Source organism: Ostrinia furnacalis, unplaced genomic scaffold, assembly GCF_004193835.3.
Source record: "Ostrinia furnacalis isolate ACB-3 unplaced genomic scaffold, ASM419383v2 OfSCF0666, whole genome shotgun sequence".
NCBI lineage: Eukaryota > Metazoa > Arthropoda > Insecta > Lepidoptera > Crambidae > Ostrinia > Ostrinia furnacalis.
In genome coordinates this window covers 124359-143504 of record NW_021130905.1, presented here as the reverse complement: position 1 = coordinate 143504, position 19146 = coordinate 124359, and the positions used below count along the sequence as shown (strand labels likewise).

At 47.9% G+C, this 19146-nt stretch overlaps 1 protein-coding gene across 1 annotated transcript in view; it reads left to right on the top strand.

Moving 5' to 3' along the window:
• LOC114366718 (histone-lysine N-methyltransferase 2C) overlaps positions 1 to 17918 on the top strand; it is a 67655-nt gene extending 49737 nt beyond the window's left edge. The window contains exons 51-62 of the mRNA XM_028323673.1: positions 422 to 682; positions 732 to 875; positions 925 to 1068; positions 1245 to 1268; positions 4480 to 9783; positions 10363 to 10581; positions 13094 to 13249; positions 13739 to 13877; positions 14201 to 14480; positions 15335 to 15464; positions 16386 to 16568; positions 17443 to 17918. Coding sequence (XP_028179474.1) covers positions 422 to 682; positions 732 to 875; positions 925 to 1068; positions 1245 to 1268; positions 4480 to 9783; positions 10363 to 10581; positions 13094 to 13249; positions 13739 to 13877; positions 14201 to 14480; positions 15335 to 15464; positions 16386 to 16568; positions 17443 to 17535 — 7077 coding nt within the window. The 3' untranslated portion in view covers positions 17536 to 17918. The remainder of the gene's footprint in view (positions 1 to 421; positions 683 to 731; positions 876 to 924; positions 1069 to 1244; positions 1269 to 4479; positions 9784 to 10362; positions 10582 to 13093; positions 13250 to 13738; positions 13878 to 14200; positions 14481 to 15334; positions 15465 to 16385; positions 16569 to 17442) is intronic.
• Positions 17919 to 19146: the final 1228 nt, after the last annotated feature.

The window sequence follows — 19146 nt, the reverse complement described above, 5'->3', positions numbered from 1 at the left end:
CGTCACTAAAGTAATGTGTTAATCATCCCCAGTCTGGGCAGTTTGGGAAGTGAAGGCTAAATCCCCCATTTCTGTTAAATTATACAGAGTCGTGTTTATGAAGTGAATCCGGAGACCAAATGACCTGATTGACGGTTTTAAGCACTATTTTATTAGTCTAAAGCCTGGTCCGTGAGCACGTAGAATTTTGTCCAATGACCCCAAGCTACCCATCCTTATCGCTCGCGCGTAATTACGCGCGCTCGCACACTCACTGCGGGCGCCCGTCGCACAGTCGCGACAGCAATATAATTACGCGCGAGCGATAAGGATAAGGATGGGTAGATTGGGGTCATTGGACAAAATTCTACGTGCTCACGGACCAGGCTTTATAGGATTTTTTTTACTTTGATGATGCTGACAGTGTATCTTTTCTCCCTAGCGTCAGCAAATGCTCCAACGCCAGCAATACAGCCCTATGGGCGGGGCGCCATCTTCTCCGTCTCTCTCGCGCTCGCCGCACGTGGCCCGCACGCCCACGCCGCACGCCTCGCCCGCCGCCTCGCCCGCGCCGCACCACGACCACGGCGGCGGCCCGCACCACGCCGCGCCCTTCCCGCCCGGCTACCGGTACACCAAGCCTGGGTTGATGGGCGGCGCGCCCGTCTGGCCGGCTAAGGACCGCCCGCATCATTTGGCTAAGGTATGTAGACTAAAGATAGTGAATGGGCGAGACATCGTCCTTTCAGTAGCTCTCCTGCTCGCCGCATCATGAGCATGGCGGCGGCCCGCACCACGCCGTGCCCTTCCCGCCCGGCTACCGGTACACCAAGCCTGGATTAATGGGCGGCGCGCCCGTCTGGCCGGCTAAGGACCGCCCGCATCATTTGGCTAAGGTATGTAGACTAAAGATAGTGAATGGGCGAGACCTCGTCCTTTCAGTAGCTCTCCTGCTCGCCGCACCACGACCACGGCGGCGGCCCGCACCACGCCGCGCCCTTCCCGCCCGGCTACCGGTATACTAAGCCTGGATTAATGGGCGGCGCGCCCGTCTGGCCGGCTAAGGACCGCCCGCATCACCTTGCCAAGGTATGTCGACAGTAAATTAATGTAAACATCTTCATCAGCCAGGTAATTACTTAATAAGCTTCAAAAATATTTCTTTTTAGGTTCAAAACCATGGATGTTACTATCTGTAAAGGTTTTAACCACTAGGATGACATAGTAGGAAACTATGATACTATAACTGAACGTTTCTTCCTCAGGTGTCGATCCTAAAGCGGCGAACGCCTCCACGGCCGCGGNTTACAGTCTTTATGATAAATGAATTACCAATCTTATGCAGTTTCTTCATAATAACATGTCTTTCTGAAATACTTAATAATTTTAGAAATCAATATTCAAATGCATATTGATATCACCCTAAAGATTTGTCAATTTATTGACAAGCAGATCTTAGAGATTTATGCATTCTTATTTCAATCACCAGACCCCGATGCATCCGCAACAAAGTCCGATGCATCAGCAGGGCCAGATGTCGACGCAGCACTCGCCGATGCACCCGCAACAATCGCCGATGCATTCGCAACAGTCGCCGATGCACTCGCAACAGTCTCCGATGCATATGCAGCAGAGCCCGATGCACACGCAACAGAGCCCGATGCAGTCGTCGATGTCGCCACAACATTTCCTGCAACAATTCCAAGCGCAGAGGACTAGTCCGCAGTTGCCTACTCCCAGTAGGAGTCCACAGGTTTGTTTTTATGCAAAAATACTATGTAGATGACAGTTACTTTTGAAGATAAAGCATCGTAATTAATGATTGATATTTCTTTACAGATTTATCAACAGTCACAAATCCAAAGTCCTGTAGCATCGCATTCGCCTCAATTACAAAACGTAAGTTATCTATACCACTAGCGGCCGCCCGCAAATTCTTACGTGTGGTCTCCGTTTTACCCCCTTTGGGGTGGACTCCCGTAAAATCCTTTCTTAGCAAACGTGTACACTCTACACCCTATAAGGAACCTATCTGCCAAATTTCAATTTTGTAGGTGTTATAGTTTCTGAGATTTAGCCACAGCCAAAACTATTTTTGAAATCTGCAGTTGAGGAGTGTATTTATTTTGTGGTTTCTTCATTAATATTTTAATGGGATCTTTTACATTTTATAGCAGAGTGACTACGCGACGGGCAGGTTCCCTCGGCCGGCACCTGGATGCTCGCCCCTGCCGACGCGGTTCGCCAGGCCGCCGCATCATCAGCAAGGTAAAATTAGATAGCATTTTATATGTAAATATACACTAATGCTGAGTTGCACCATAGCTCGTAGAGACGATGGCCATTGGGGCAGAAAAGTTCTCGAGTGGCGACCACGGGCTGGAAGACGTAGCGTGGGCAGGCCTCCTACTGGGTGGACCGACGATCTGGTAAAGGTCGCAGGAAAAGCCTGGATGCGGGCAGCGCAGGGCCGTGCATTGTGGAAAACCTTGGGGAAGGCCTTTGTCCAGCAGTGGACGTCATTTGGCTGAAACGAACGAACGAGTTGCACCACCTTATTTTAACTGTGACTATAATCGTAAACGGTGTTTTTATATGGAGTTTGACAGACTTTTGACGTTTGTTAAAGTTAAAGTAAGATTATTCAACTCAGCCTCAAGTATGTTTTGGTAATCGAAATCAGTTTTTTTCTGTGGAGAAGATATTTCATGTGTCCAATTTGTTGTAGGAATGAGGGTCGGCGTGCCATTTGGCAGCCGCCAGCAAACCTCTCCACTCGGCAGTCCGCAGCCATTGCCTTCACCCGGCAACCCGGCTTCAGAGATTGCGGTAAGTACTTTTTACTTATTATTCTATTTAATTCGATATCATTCTCATATAACTTTCAAGTAGTTTCCTATTGGCAGAACATAATTTTATTGAGTTTTAGGTATTATTTTGCCGAGTTTGACGTCATAAATGTTGCACGTCAATACTAACTGAAATGAGTGTCCCATTTCTCATTTCATGTTCTAACGTAGCAAGTACCTATAGCCTTGGTATTATTTTGGTAAAGAAAAGCTTTGGAAGATTTGATACCGTCACTAAAGTAATGTGATAATCATCCCCAGTCTGGGTGGGAAGTGAAGGCTCAATCCCCTATTTCTGTTAAATTATACAGGGTCGTGTTTATAAAGTGAATCCGGAGACCAAATGACCTGATTGACGGTTTTAAGCACTATTTATTAGTCTAAAGCCTGGTCCGTGAGCACGTAGAATTTTGTCCAATGACCCCAAGCTACCCATTCTTATCGCTCGCGCGTAATTACGCGCGCTCGCACACTCACTGCGGGCGCCCGTCGCACAGTCGCGACAGCAATATAATTACGCGCGAGCGATAAGGATGGGTAGATTGGGGTCATTGGACAAAATTCTACGTGCTCACGGACCAGGCTTTATAGGATTTTTTTTTACTTTGATGATGCTGACAGTGTACCTTTTCTCCCTAGCGTCAGCAAATGCTCCAACGCCAGCAATACAGCCCAATGGGCGGGGCGCCATCTTCCCCGTCGCTCTCGCGTTCGCCGCACGTGGCCCGCACGCCCACGCCGCACGCCTCGCCCGCCGCCTCGCCCGCGCCGCACCACGACCACGGCGGCGGCCCGCACCACGCCGCGCCCTTCCCGCCCGGCTACCGGTATACCAAGCCTGGGTTGATGGGCGGCGCGCCCGTCTGGCCGGCTAAGGATCGCCCGCATCACCTCGCCAAGGTATGTATATCTAAAGATAGTGTATGGGCGAGACATCGTCCTTTCAGTAGCTCTCCCGCTCGCCGATAAATGGGCGGGGCCTCATTCTCGCCATCTCTCTCTCGCTCGCTACATGCCTCGCCCGCGCCGCACCACGACCACGGCGGCGGCCCGCACCACGCCGCGCCCTTCCCGCCCGGCTACCGGTACACTAAGCCTGGATTGATGGGCGGCGCGCCCGTCTGGCCGGCTAAGGACCGCCCGCATCATCTGGCCAAGGTATGTAGACTAAAGATAATGTATGGGCGAGACCTCGTCCTTTCAGTAGCTCTCCCGCTCGCCGCATCATGAGCATGGCGGCGGCCCGCACCACGCCGCGCCCTTCCCGCCCGGCTACCGGTACACTAAGCCTGGGTTGATGGGCGGCGCGCCCGTCTGGCCCGCTAAGGACCGCCCGCATCACCTTGCCAAGGTATGTCGACAATAAATTAATGTAAACATCTTCATCAGCCAGGTAATTACTTAGCCGCTTGAGTCCCAGACGGTATTAATTAATGTCATAACAATTGATTATCTATTCTGTCTAGATTCGCGGGCATTGAAGGATTAATAAGCTTCAAAAATATTTTTTTTTAGGTTCAAAACCAGTGGATGATACTATCTGTGAAGGTTTTAACCACTAGGATGACATAGTAGGAAATTATGATACTATAACTAAATGTTTCTTCTCAGGTGTCGATCCTAAAGCGGCGAACGCCGCCGCGGCCGCGTNCCTCCACGGCCGCGGCTGTCGGCGGCGCCGCTGGCCCCGGCGGCGGGCGCGGAGGACTACGTGCTGTACTCGCAGGACGGCGAGTTCCGCGACGACGCGCTGGCGCCGCTGGACGACGACGACATCGTGCTGGTGGAGCCCGGCGCCGCCTCGCCGCGGGAGCGCATCGCCACCGAGGAGGACTTCGAGGAGCTCATCGACGGCGGCAAGCCCGACGACGAGCCCGACGACGACGCGCCCGCCACGCGCACCGAGACCGCCACCAAGACCGTCGCCGTCATCAGCCTGTCCACCAAGCAGCCCGCGCTGCAGCAGTACTCGCTGGCGCGCCTGCCCGTGCTCAGCGCCGCCGTGCTGCAGCAGTCCAACAAGATCCTCGACGAGGTCTCGCAGGCCACCGTCGCCTCCGTGTCCATCGCCAACCAGACCATCTCCGTGCCGGTGCTCAAGAGCCTGGCCGTGCCGCTGCACGCCGGCGCGCCCAAGCCCGCGCTCAAGAAGCCGCTCGCCAGCCCCGTCATCAGCGTCATCTCCTCTAACGTGCCCAAGCCCTCGCCCGTCAACCCCGTCATCGTCACCTCCGCCGCCGGCGCGCGCGTGCCCGTGTCCATCCTCACGCAGCACCAGGTCAAGCAGAAGATCGTCAAGACCATCGAGAAGCCCATGGCGCTGTCGCTCTCCAACACCAAACTCTCGAGCTTGTCCGTCACGCACGACGCGACTCTTCCCGCGAAGATATTCCAGGACGAGGCCGCGTCGCCGGACAGCACGGTCCCCCCGGAGAGTAACACTGAGAAGGAGCTGCAGAACCAGATATCTTCGTCGTCGTCGCACCACATGCTTTCGATGTCCTCTCAGGGCACGTCTCACGACCACCGCCCGGCGCCCATCATCAAGGAGCCGAACAAGGACATAGATATCGAGACGGAGATCAGTCAGCAGACGGAGCTTCCCCACACGTTGTGTATTACTGACCGAACGCCTCTGCTTCTGGGGAAGGCGGATATAAAGAGTCCGGACCCGATTCCCGAGAAGATACCCGATAACATTATGGAGGGCGACGATGAAGATAAGCCCGAGGACAACATTCAGAGCAATTTGCTGCTCTCCTACAGCAAAAGCATTACCGAGCAGCAGCAGGCGGCGCAGAATCCACCGTTGCCGGAGACTAAACCTGAGGAAAACGTTGTCAAAACCATCAAAGCGATAGCCAATCAAGTCATAGACTCGAATATGCAAATAGCTTCTGATATTTCGCAGGAGTCGGTTCAAATATCTATACCGTCACCGACGCCCTCGCAAGAGAGATACCTCAATGATATTACGATGCAAGAACATCAGGAGGCCGTGGAAGGAAACTCGAAACACGTCGAGTTTGAAGATATGCTCTGTATGTTTGAAAACATCACGGATACAGACACCAAAACGTATGGAATGAAGCAAACGAATCAAAAACCGCCTAACCCTCCCGTGAATATACCAGCGAAGAGTGACAATAAAGAAACTCAGGAGCAAATGACATTCCCCAAGAGAGAAACTGAAAGACTAAATATACAATCGGCGACAGTGCCTCAGCTGTCCCCGTTGTCGCAACCCGCGGAACTGACGTCTAATATGGCGAACGTTTCGCAACAACTTCGTACAATAATGTCATCGCTGAACACCAACAATTCCAAAGTAGAATCTCAAACAATGTCTATGATACGTAAAAACAGTGATGCGACGACTCCCACCCAAGTGAATTTCGAAAACTTGTTGCCTTCGTCCAAAGTAGAAGTGGCTGCGTCTAGGCCCTCACCAGTTCAAAGAATAGAAAAGCCTATGACGTCTCTGCCATCATCGGAGAGTATGCCCATGAGTGCAGCTCAAGTCATCGGTTCGCGGGTCAATACTCTATCTTCGATGACTCAGCTTAGAAAATCGCCGACTGTTTCACCGATAAATTCCCCCGTGAGCATGCAGAATACGATGATGAAATCCCCTGCGCAGTCTCCACTAATATCAAATCAAGCTTTCAGTCAACCCGAAGATATAATAACCGTGTCAACTGTGTCTTCGCAAATAATACAAATGCCTGCTTTATCAAAAATACACAGTAGCACTCCGCCCTCTATGATTCACTCGAGTAACAATACGACAATCACCACGAGCGTCTGTGGTTATCAAAAGCCGCCTTTGCCGACGAGTATATTGGGCCACACGCTGCTTCAGCCGAGCAGACAAATAAATACCAACAATTTGCCTTTTAGTCAACAAAGTATTAGCTCTAGTCAGCCCCCGGCACTAGTGATGACTTCGAGGCCATTGATGGGTAATAAGGAACCGCCGCCTAATGTTACAGTTAGGACGCATATCGCGAGCCCGGGAATGGGGCAAATGCAAGCCAAAACTAGCACGGGCCCAATCAATTTTATAACGTCATCAAAATTATTACACACGCAGCTAACATCACCGCTGAAACGATCCAAGTCGACAGACGAACCTAAAAGTGAAGTTATCGTCGGCCATATTCAGCCTACGAAAAGGCACAGCGTAGAAGCTGTCGTCGTCAAATCGGAGCCCATGGAGACTGACGATCCGAATACATCTGCCGCAAACACTGACGCGAGTAAAATCCTACAGCAGAACTCTGCAAACCAAAGAAATGACGAGTCGCAAAATGTATTGCTGAAACAACTTTTACAAACTACGACTACCGCCGCAAATGTCGTTCCTCAACGCACCATGACCATACAGAGAACGGCGCCCGCGCTAGGCACGATCCCATCGCTCGAAGCGCAGCTCGCTAGACCGCCTATACCTCCACCTACGCTAGCTTTAACACAAGAAGTGGAAATTCCAAAGAACTCTCCTAGGCATATACATACCACAGTAAATTCACCGTTCACATCTCGACCCATGCAAACATCGATACCCACTTCATCTATATCACCATTGATGCACACCTCGACGCAATCTTTGATGGATGTTAGAAAACTGCCTATGAAGATAATGACGAAGGAGGAGACTACGCCGCTTCCAGAGAGTTCGCCGACGATGAAAACACTGCCCATGTACCCAATGAGCGTCGAAAATCAACAGCTTCAACAAGCTATAAAGAAAGAGATCGCTCCTCCAATGCAGAGTCCTGTGCATAGACCATTTACTCCGTTAGATGTTAAAAAAGAACTGCTAGATGAGAGCTCGCAGCAATCCGCAACCTCTGGCATTTCTACTGCGTCAGATCAGGGCAAGTTAGATCAACCGATGAAAGAAGAATTTCCAGAAACCGTTAACATGGATCCTTCGTCGGAGGTCAACGCACCCGAAACGCCATCTGAAGCTAAGAAGCGCAAACGTCGAGAGTACCAACAAAAGAAACGAAAGCAGATGCAACTGAACATGAAAGCGGCTGCGGAAAACAATTTGAACGCGGCCAACGCTAAAAAGAGGCCTCGAAAAGGCTCCAGATACGAAGAAGATTATGACACTTTTATTGATAACTTGATGACTCAGCTGCGCTTACTTCCTCAGATGCAAATACAAGAGCCCACTTTGACGACCAACTTCGCAGTGTGCCCACTGTTTGGTTCAGGTGACTTGACTAAACTTAAAAATAAAGATTATGACATTCTGAAAGGTGACCTTCTGGGGGAGTTTGGTAACGCCAAAATACCGAATGTTGCCGATTATTACAACACAAAACCCTTTGGAGATGAGGAGCCGCTGCCTGAAAAACAGGCTGCGTCGACACAGAGAGGCTTTTATGACCAAGAATTCCAGCCCATTATGTTTGACGACGATCCAGAAGACAAAAAGCTGGACTTCATATGCAAAGAAAGAGACACAGATACACCTGACAGTATTGTTAGCTGTTCTAGTCCCGAATGCCTCGACATAGAATCTGCAAATCGGTTTCCTGGGCTCAAACTTATCGAAGACGACGAAGAAGACGAGGATAGTGATTCTGCTTCGGGTCGCGTGTCTCCTGTGATACCTCTCATCGCGCCGGTCCCGATCAGAATCAAACCCGTCTCGTTATATCAGCTCAAAGAGGAGGAAGAAGTCCAGAAGCCTCTAAAATGCCTCGAAACGGAATCTCCTGCCAAACCAAAGATGGTAGATTCTCCGGGTAGTACAGAAAGTAATGAAAACGTCACTGTTACGCTCACTTTAACCTCCGGTGCCGCTGAAGATATACTGGGAGTGCTGAAAGAACTCGCCGGGATATTACATATACCTCCGCCTACCGCATACCAGATAATAGAAAGAACTGCCACGCCCCCATCACATAAGCTGGGATTGTACAGATCGAAGGGAAAAGACGGCAAAGAGGGAACACCAATCGACATTCAAAGCATTCTGAATGGTGCTGCTAAGTTCTGCCGACACTGCGATGTCGTAATTTTAGATTCAGTCGTCCGAGCAAAGGCATCCGAATTCCCTCTATTGTCGGCTAACAAAGGAAATGCTGGCGAAATCCTGTGCGACAGCGATTCCGAGCTATATTTCTGCAGCACGCAATGCTACCAAAGATTCGCCTGGCGTCCCACCAACATAATCCTCGATGGTAAATCGAAGACCACCGTCAAAGAGGATAGCAAGTCTGACGTCGAAACCAACCTGTCGAAAGACCGCGACGACTTCGACACCGCGTCCACCGAGAGCATGGAGACCGACGATTTGGATATCAAGCCTGACATCAAAGACGAGAAGATGGATTTATCATTCATGGATTCATTAGACAACGACGAACTGATGAAGGAAGTGGGAGACGACGTCAGCGCGTTAGACGAGGATTTGAAGAGCGTGGAACATGACGAGAAGAGTAACCAGAGCACTGAGCCCGAAAAGTACCGAGGGATACGATACAAGGCGTGGTCGCCCGGTTGTATCGGGCCGCCCGCGAAATACAAGCGCCCCACCGATAGGGAGTTGACCGAGCTAGTGTTCAGGACAGGCGTTGCTATAATGCCGGTGACTAATGAAGATACTAGGAAGTGTGAACTGTGCGGTATACAGGGTGACGGTGTGGCGGACGGAGTGTCGAGGTTACTGAACTGTGACGTAGATAGATGGGTGCACTTGAACTGTGCGCTGTGGTCAGAAGGCGTGTATGAGACCGTTAGCGGGGCTCTGATGAACGTTGAGACCGCTCTTGCTAACGGGTCCACGGCCGCCTGCGCCGTTTGCAGGAGACTGGGCGCGACCGTGAGGTGCTTCAAGGTGCGCTGCGGCAGCGTCTACCATCTGGGGTGTGCGGTCAAGGACAGCTGCGTGTTTTACAAGAACAAGACTGCCTTCTGCTCTTCCCATGCACCCAAGGTAAGAAAAAATATTTTATGGCTTTTTATCTTTCTTTTCTCATGTTTCACTAAAGTACCTTATGATTAAACTCGAAAAACGGGACTATTCCCACCTCTCGTTCCCACCGCTGCAACTCCTGTGTAGCCAGGATATACAGCTTGGACCGCCAATAAAAACTCAACCAGTGAAGGTCTAGTTTTTCCCGGGGAAAAATGTAACTGTCTCCGCAACGAAATTAACCAGAAGTTCGAAGTTAATCTCAAAAGAAAAGATGTTATAAATAATATCTCAAACAAGCCTCCAAGTAAACTAATATTTATTTGAGTTAATTAAATAGCCAAATTGTCGAATCCATTGTTATTTTAAAAGTCCGACCGCCGACCACGTAGAATTTCGTCCAATGACCCCGAGCTACCCATCCTTATCGCTCGCGCGTATTTATATTGCTGTCGCGCTGACTGCAGGCGCCCGTCGCACAGTCGCGACAGCAATATAATTACGGGGTCATTGGACGAAGTTCTACGTGCTCGGCGACCGTACTTTAGACACATTTATGTTCTAGAAGGTCAATAAAATGTACCCTGTACACCCCAACAGAATGAAAAAGACAACGAGCTCACCACATTAAGCGTGCAACGCCGCGTGTATGTCTCCCGCGACGAGCAGCGGCAGGTGGCGTCTGTGATGCTTCACTCCGACACCAACCACCTCATCCGCGTGGGCGGGCTCATCTTCCTCAGCCCCGGCCACCTGCTGCCGCACCAGTTGCACGCCTTCCACACGCCCAACTACATCTACCCTGTGGGGTACAAGATCGTGAGTACACGTGACGCACTATACATTAGTTTATTTTATTTANGGTGACGGCGTGGCGGACGGAGTGTCGAGGTTGCTGAACTGTGACGTAGATAGATGGGTGCACTTGAACTGTGCGTTGTGGTCAGAAGGCGTGTACGAGACCGTTAGCGGTGCTCTGATGAACGTTGAGACTGCTCTTGCTAACGGGTCCACGGCCGCCTGTGCCGTGTGTAGGAGACTGGGCGCGACCGTGAGATGCTTCAAGGTGCGATGCGGCAGCGTCTACCATCTGGGGTGTGCGGTCAAGGACAGCTGTGTGTTTTACAAGAACAAGACTGCCTTCTGCTCTTCCCATGCACCCAAGGTAAGTATTTTTTTTTATTTTATGGTTTTTTATCTTTTTTATGTTTCTTTGTTTTGCTCAAATACCTTGTAATAGACTATTTATTTGACACCATTCCCCAATAATTCGAATTTACAACTTTTTTAAACAGACACTTCAATCACGACTTGGTTGCATTGTAATTGAAAAAAGTATTTTGATTGAGTGGACAAAATAGTGACGTCACAGACTTGTATTGCCATACAAAATCTATGGTGGAGTCTCGTTTTGACAGTTTTAAAAAGTATGTCACTTGATTGGTGGTGTCAAATACTCTATTGGGTTGAATAAAAGCTATGTCCTAAACTAAGATGGAAATAGCCTAATAATTGTCGAATTCATTCTTATTTCTAGACCCATTTATATTTTTAAAAGATCAATAAAATAACGTACCTTATCACCCCAACAGAATGAAAAAGACAACGAGCTCACCACATTAAGCGTGCAACGTCGCGTGTATGTCTCCCGCGACGAGCAGCGGCAGGTGGCGTCTGTGATGCTTCACTCCGACACCAACCACCTCATCCGCGTGGGCGGGCTCATCTTCCTCAGCCCCGGCCACCTGCTGCCGCACCAGCTGCACGCCTTCCACACGCCCAACTACATCTACCCTGTGGGATACAAGATCGTGAGTACACGTGACGCACTATACATTAGTTTATTTTATTTATTTTATTTTATTTTATTCGGAAAACCAACAGCAATACCATACAAATAATGGGACCTTAAATTATGTATCTGCTTAGCCATTTATAGGTAATCGCAAATGGAAGTTAAGATGCAAGTAGACCATATGCCATAGCAGACATTTATATAATTTACAAGTGAAAACTTAACAGTCAACAATACTTTTTAAGCGTCGCTGGTGTGGGAGTCGAAAAAGTTTGAATTGAATAATTTATTTATAGTAGTGGGTTTCGTTCGAAATAATTCTAGATCACTATAATTTTTTGATATATCGTTAAAACATTTACTCGCACGAATAAAGTTTAGACTAGCTATAGTCTGGTCCGGGAGCACGTAGGATTTTGTCCAATGACCCCAAGCTACTCATCCTTATCGCTCGCGCGTAATTATATTGCTGTCGCGACTGTGCGACGGGCGACCGCAGTGAGTGTGCGAGCGCCGCACCAGCTGCACGCCTTCCACACGCCCAACTACATCTACCCACAGGGTACAAGGTCGTGAGTACACGTGACGCACTATTACATTAGTTTAGCCAGGCCCGTTCATCTCCGCGAGTTTACATCGAAACAAAACACGCACGATGGCCCACCTACAGGATACTATTCGACAAAGCCTCACATACGAGCGAACATTGACTCACGCACGCGTATTCTTGAAAATGATGTACTAAATACTGTGCAGTATTTAACTGCCTTAATGATAATAAGTTTTTTTAAGTTGCCTGAAGATACTGAGAGGTAAATAAGTAGTTAATATTATTCATGATAATTCATGCTAAATCATGTATTTCCTCCGCCAGTTTTCGCAGTTTGGCACCTCACGTCACATCATTTAACCGAAGTCAGCCCTATAGCTTCGGCGCAGTGCCGATCACTGACGTTTGTCAACAAAATGGTGCTTGACTCTTGAGACAGGCTAATTTACACCATATTGTTAATGACATTGAGCATACATTTTTTTAAATACCTTCGCGAAGTAAAACTTCTGTACGTAGTACTTATTATTATTCTGTGGTTTTCTCTAACAAAAACCTGAGCGGAGCAAGTAGGTACTAAATTAAAGAGTCGAGAGCTATCTACTGTAATAATTTTGGTACGGTGAAGCTCCGGAAGTCGTCTATGGCTAACAGCGATATTACTTTTTTTCTTTTTCAGCACGCTCGGCATACGCGATACAGACAGCTTACTAAAATAGTTATACTCTATGAGGCTTACCAAGCGCCTATATTTCAACGGAGCGTTCCTGATTGAGTCTGTGCCGCGCCAATCAAGAACGCTCCATTGAAATATAGGCGCTGGGTAGGCTTTCGGTATCGCGTATGCCGATCGTGCAGATGCCGTGACACTACCGCGCCGACAAATCAGAAAGCGGCCTAAAATGACTAGCTAGAGTGAACTTCAAAATGTCCGAACGCTTACTTAGCTTTCATTAGCGCATTACAAAGGTTGACTATGTCCGCAGGTGCGCTTCTACTGGTCGATGTGCCGCGCCAACAGCCGCTGCCGCTACCTGTGCTGGATCTCGGAGGACGAGGGCCGGCCGCGCTTCCACGTGCGCGCGCAGGACGAGCCGCGCACCGAGCGCGCCGCCGCCACGCCGCGCGCCGCCTGGGCCGAGGTCAGTGGGCCACATGTGGCACAGCAGGGCAGGTCGCTTCCACGTGCGCGCGCAGGACGAGCCGCGCACCGAGCGCGCCGCCGCCACGCCGCGCGCCGCCTGGGCCGAGGTCAGTGGGCCACATGTGGCACAGCAGGGCAGGTCGCTTCCACGTGCGCGCGCAGGACGAGCCGCGCACCGAGCGCGCCGCCGCCACGCCGCGCGCCGCCTGGGCCGAGGTCAGTGGGCCACATGTGGCACAGCAGGGCAGGTCGCCTCTACTAGGCGATGCGCCGCGCCTGTAGCGGTGGTATAGACGTCACAAAGCATACAAGTCTGAAGCACATCTGAAGTCTCGCTGACGTCACAAAAACTCGTGCTTCCCTCACTCGCATTCGCCCGTGATTTGTAAATTTTATCTTCTTACTCCAACCCATTCAGATCACGCTAAAATGCGAGCCTCCTATCTAGGGACAAGCTGGAGATTAATTGCAATTTGTGGTGATTTAGGTTCTGGATGCAGTAGCGGCGTTACGAGAAAACCGCGGCGAAGACGGAGTGCTGAAGCTGTGGCCCAACTACGTCACGGGAGAAGACCTGTTCGGCCTCACTGAACCGGCCGTCGTCAGGGTGCTAGAGAGTTTGCCAGGTTAGTTGAATTATAAATTCTAAAACTACATTACCATCTTCATTCAAAATTAGCAATGTTTGACGAATCAAAAAATTTTTGAAATTGTATTTTACATACTTTTAATATTTCTCTTTGAAAATTGTTTCGTTGCATTTGACTTCATCAACTCATTTACTAACATTAGATTAACACGCGTACCTATATTAAATGAATTCGATAGATCAGACAATATTCCAGAGTATCTTTATTTACATACTTTACAGTCTTGTTCCCATGTCATTTAAGACTACAAATCTCCCGTAAAACAAAACACCCGCGCTCGAACCGTTTCGCGTTCGCAGGCATTGAAACGCTGACGGACTACCGATTCAAGTTCGGTCGTTCAGCGCTACTCGAAGGCGGTCTCTGCGTGAATCCATCTGGCTGCGCTCGAAGCGAGCCTCGCTGTAAAGGGGCGTGGCGCCGCGTGACGCGCTCTCTGGTGCCGGCCACGCCCACGCCCGCGCCGCCCTCGCCCTCCGACCACCCCGCCTGCCCCTACTCCAAGCAGTTCGTGCACACCAAGAGCAGCCAGTACAAGAAGATGAAGCTCGAGTGGCGGAACAACGTTTATCTGGCCAGGTATGGCAGTAGGCTGGCTTAGGACACGCGCTGTAGCTTAAATCCGGTCGCCGAGCACATAGAATATCGTCACGCTCGCACACTCACTGCGGCCGCCCGTCGCACAGTCGCGACAGTAATATAATGAGGGCTATAGTTCTTATACTTAACAGTTGGCACCCCTGGCGATTGACAGGACCTTACTTTACAGTGGCGGCATCTTGATGAGTGCGATAGTCCTCCTACCACTTTAGCGCTCACAAGTTGGTGCCACTGTCTTCGCTACTAACAAGTGACAGGACCTTACTCTACTGTGTGGCGCTAACTAGTGAGCGCTAAAACGATAGCCCTCATTACGCGCGAGCGATAGGGATGGATAGCTTGGGGTCATTGGGCGAAACTCTTATTTGCTCGGCGACCGGATTTTAGCAAATAGATGTTGCGCAGGTTTGGTTAATATTTCAGCATTACAGAGCTGATATCTATCTATATTTTAGCTTATTTCGAGTAAAATACATTAAAAATATCTAACTATAGCAACAGTAAAACCATGATTTAGTTCGCATAATAAATGGATCCGTGCTCATGCACGCCTAGATCTAAGCTGTTTCAATAGTTACACGTAGCAATGTAAATACAACTAACTTAATTATTAGAATTCCCCAAAGATGCTTTCATTTTTAAAAACCCCTCTTAACACTCAAGTACTCTAGGAATATTTTATTAAATTTTAAATCGCTGCTCTAAAATTAGAATATAACATTATATTGGAAAATTACGTTTCATCATCTCGTGCATAAATTACTAACAATAATTTTATAAAACACTCCTCAACCTCTCACAAACGGCGTCTATGAATCCCAAATCTCTTCCAGGTCTAAAATCCAAGGGCTCGGACTGTACGCTGCCCGCGACCTCGAGAAGCACACAATGGTCATCGAGTACATCGGCGAAATCATCCGCTCCGAGCTCTCGGAGATCCGGGAGAAGCAATACGAAGCCAAGGTGAGTCATAGGCCATAGCATTAAGAATTACAAATACAAATATTTTATTTATGCAAACACACCGTTTACGCATACACCACCTTCAAATACAATTGGTAACAATGAAATCGGTAAACATTATATTGCTTTGTCTGCGGGTCCCACACTAGGAATAACCTGTGTCGTGGGCACCCAGTGGTGCTATGTAACCAGTACAGCGACAGATATAAGCGTCTACAAGTCAAGCAGTCCAACGTTTAATTTAATACTAATAATGACTAAACTACAATTTAATACAAAAACGGAAAAGTGTATCCAGAGATATTTTGAGTTTGAGTTTGCATGCGTTTGTATGTATTGTAATTACAGCATTTTTCTTGAAATGCCCTTTCGAGCATGTCAAGATAAATGCTGAGCGGGAAGCCTATTGGTGCAGTGGCCCATTAATTTTCTTTTATTCTCTTTGTGTTGTGTTGTTATTGTTTATAAATTGTGGTAGTCCAAAAAAAATTAAGATCTTTTGTTTTTGTTACGTGATCTATGTCACGCTTCTCAAAATGTTGGCAGCTTCCTGAGAAAAAAGGAAACTCTCACATCAATTTAGACCCGAAAATTTTAACCAAAAGTAGTTCCATGAACTAACTTTAAAAACGATTTTTAAATAATACATGAAAAGCCAACTGTTTTTTAGATTTTCATTCAGTTTACTAAAACTTCCTAGTGACGTCAAACGTAGATATTTCCACACAAATACTTCTTTAGAAACAGCGTTTTTCCAGATCACAAACGACAGTACCTATAGTTTTCGGTTGACTAGAGGCACCACCTTTAACCGTCGTAACTATAACCACAACCGGTATTTTTTGTATGGAGTTTGACAGATTTGACGTTTTGGTGCAACTCAGCCTAAGTTTTATTCATTCACACGTTATATCCCCTCAGAACCGAGGGATCTACATGTTCCGGCTGGACGAGCGGCGCGTGATCGACGCCACGCTGAGCGGCGGGCTGGCGCGCTACATCAACCACTCGTGCCAGCCCAACTGCGTGGCCGAGACTGTGGAGGTAGACCGCCATCTCCGCATCGTCATCTTCGCCAAGCGACGCATCGCCAGGGGGGAGGAGGTGAGCACGCCGTTTTTTTTTTGAGGTGACAATAAACCCAGCGGTGAAGATCTCTGACTGGCCGACTCGAGATCCGAAGAATCCGGGGTTCGATCCCCGCCGCCGCTAGACTGTTGTGTGATATGTGACTATCTAGATACGCGGCAGCGTGTCAAGCCAAGTTCAAGCAAAGGCTGGCTAGCCAGCGCCGAGTGTAATACCATTTGGTGCCACTTTTGACCATTCTCTAACTCAATACCTCTAACGTAATTTAGCTTATCACGAGAGGCTAGCGGGACTAATATTCTTAAAAAATCGTATGATTTTCTTGAGAAAACGCTAAAGGTCACGTGACGTCAAGGGGCGTGGCCTTTTTGAAGCTGGCAGTGGCGCGCGAGTTGGTTGACTGCTTTCATACATTGTCGCTTTAAGATTCTCATTCAATAATAGACAAAATCTTTTACGCCCATAATCACAAATATTACTATAAGGTCTCACAGTGCGCGTGGACGCACAGGTTTGATATACGAACCAATCACAGAGCTCTATTCAATGCTGTGCGTTCGATTTGCTGCTTTACTTAAGCAAGCATCGTTTGTGAATATAGTTCCAAAACACTGAACTGTCCTAACCATGACATTGACAGCGTGGCGCCACCGTCAATACCGGATCGCTGGTTTCGATTTTTGCCATGTTGGAAATCATATAGTTTAACGATAGTAGCGCCCCCCTGTCATTGAGTTTGGTGGGACAGTTCATCATGGGTCATCTATACGGGCGGTTGACATGCCGCTATATTGCCTTGCTGCTTTACGTTGACGTTGACATACATCGCTAGTTATTTTTATATTATTTTATCGATCTCAATTGAATATAACAATTTTTCCTCTCGCAGCTGGCATACGACTACAAATTCGACATTGAAGACGACGCACACAAGATTATGTGCATGTGCGGAGCGCCCAACTGCCGCAAGTGGATGAACTAAGCGCCAGACTCGCGGGAGATCCCATCTTCCGGGGTCAAACACAGCACTGAACTATACTCCGAGACCTCATCTCGCTTGCGTTCGGAACACAAAGATTATGATCCGAAACCCTCGCGACGTTTTTCGTACAACTTCCCAAGTTTCGAACGCCAGCGGGATATGGGCCTACAAAGCTAGTGAGCAAGTATTTTCTTATGCCATTCGTTTGTAGAATAGAAAAGGCTATGATACCTAGTTTTACGTACCAAAGTGATTTTCAACATGTAATATAAGTGGACGAATAATTTAGAGCTGACGTGTGATTATCTATCAATAAGACAATATCAAAAGTTTTACTGATAGTACCCAATTAACTATAATTTTTCTATTTCTTTTTTAGTAATCAATAGATTTAAGAAAAATTGAACACATTTGANCGGTAACATTATTATTATTATTATTATTATTATTTCAAAAGAATTTTGATCTCGACCGTAGTCGGCAGTAATGAAACAGGTACGGGCTTATGCCAAGTATCCTGGTTCATTTGATGTCTTAGGAGGTTTGTAGTGTAAGCGTGGATGGGTTTAAGAAGCGCCGTACTATTGAGCACGTGTCTATAACTATTGATTTTTGGAGCTGTCACGCTCGCACACTCACTGCGGCCGCCGGTCGCACAGTCGCGACAGTAATATAATTACGCGCGAGCGATAAGGATTGTAGCTTTGGGTCATTGGACAAATTTCTATCTGCTCGGCGACCGGACTTTAGGCAAATAGATGTTGCGCTGGTTTGTATAATATTTCGGCATTAAAGAGCTGATTTCTATCTTTTTAGCTTATTTGGAATCAATACATATAAACATCTAGCTATTGCAATAGTACAACCATGATGTCATTCCCGTAATAAATGGATCCGTGGTCGTGCACGCCTAGACCTAAGCTGTTTCATCAATACCTAGTTAATACATAGCAATGTAAATATAACTAACCTTATTAGAATTCCCCAAAGACATTTTCAGTTTTAAAAACCCCTCTTAACACTCAAGTACTCTAGGAATATTTTATTAAATTTTAAATCTCTGCTCTAAAATTCGAAGATAACATTATATTGGAAAATTACGTTTCATCATCTCGTGCACAAATTACTAACAATAATTTTATAAAACACTCCTGAACCTCTCTCAAACGGCTTCTATAAATCCCAAATCTCTTCCAGGTCTAAAATCCAAGGGCTCGGACTGTACGCAGCCCGCGACCTCGAGAAGCACACAATGGTCATCGAGTACATCGGCGAAATCATCCGCTCCGAGCTCTCGGAGATCCGGGAGAAGCAATACGAAGCCAAGGTGAGTCATAGGCCATAGCATTAAGAATTACAAATACAAATATTTTATTTCCCTTCAAATACAATTGGTAACAATGAAATCGGTAAACATTATATTGCTTTGTCTGCGGGTCCCACACTAGGAATAACCTGTGTCGTGGGCACCCAGTGGTGCTATGTAACCAGTACAGCGACAGATATAAGCGTCTACAAGTCAAGTTAAGCAGTCCAACGTTTAATTTAATACTAATAATGACTAAACTGAGCCGTGTGGTGACGGCAGAGTAGAATACATTTGTCACCAAC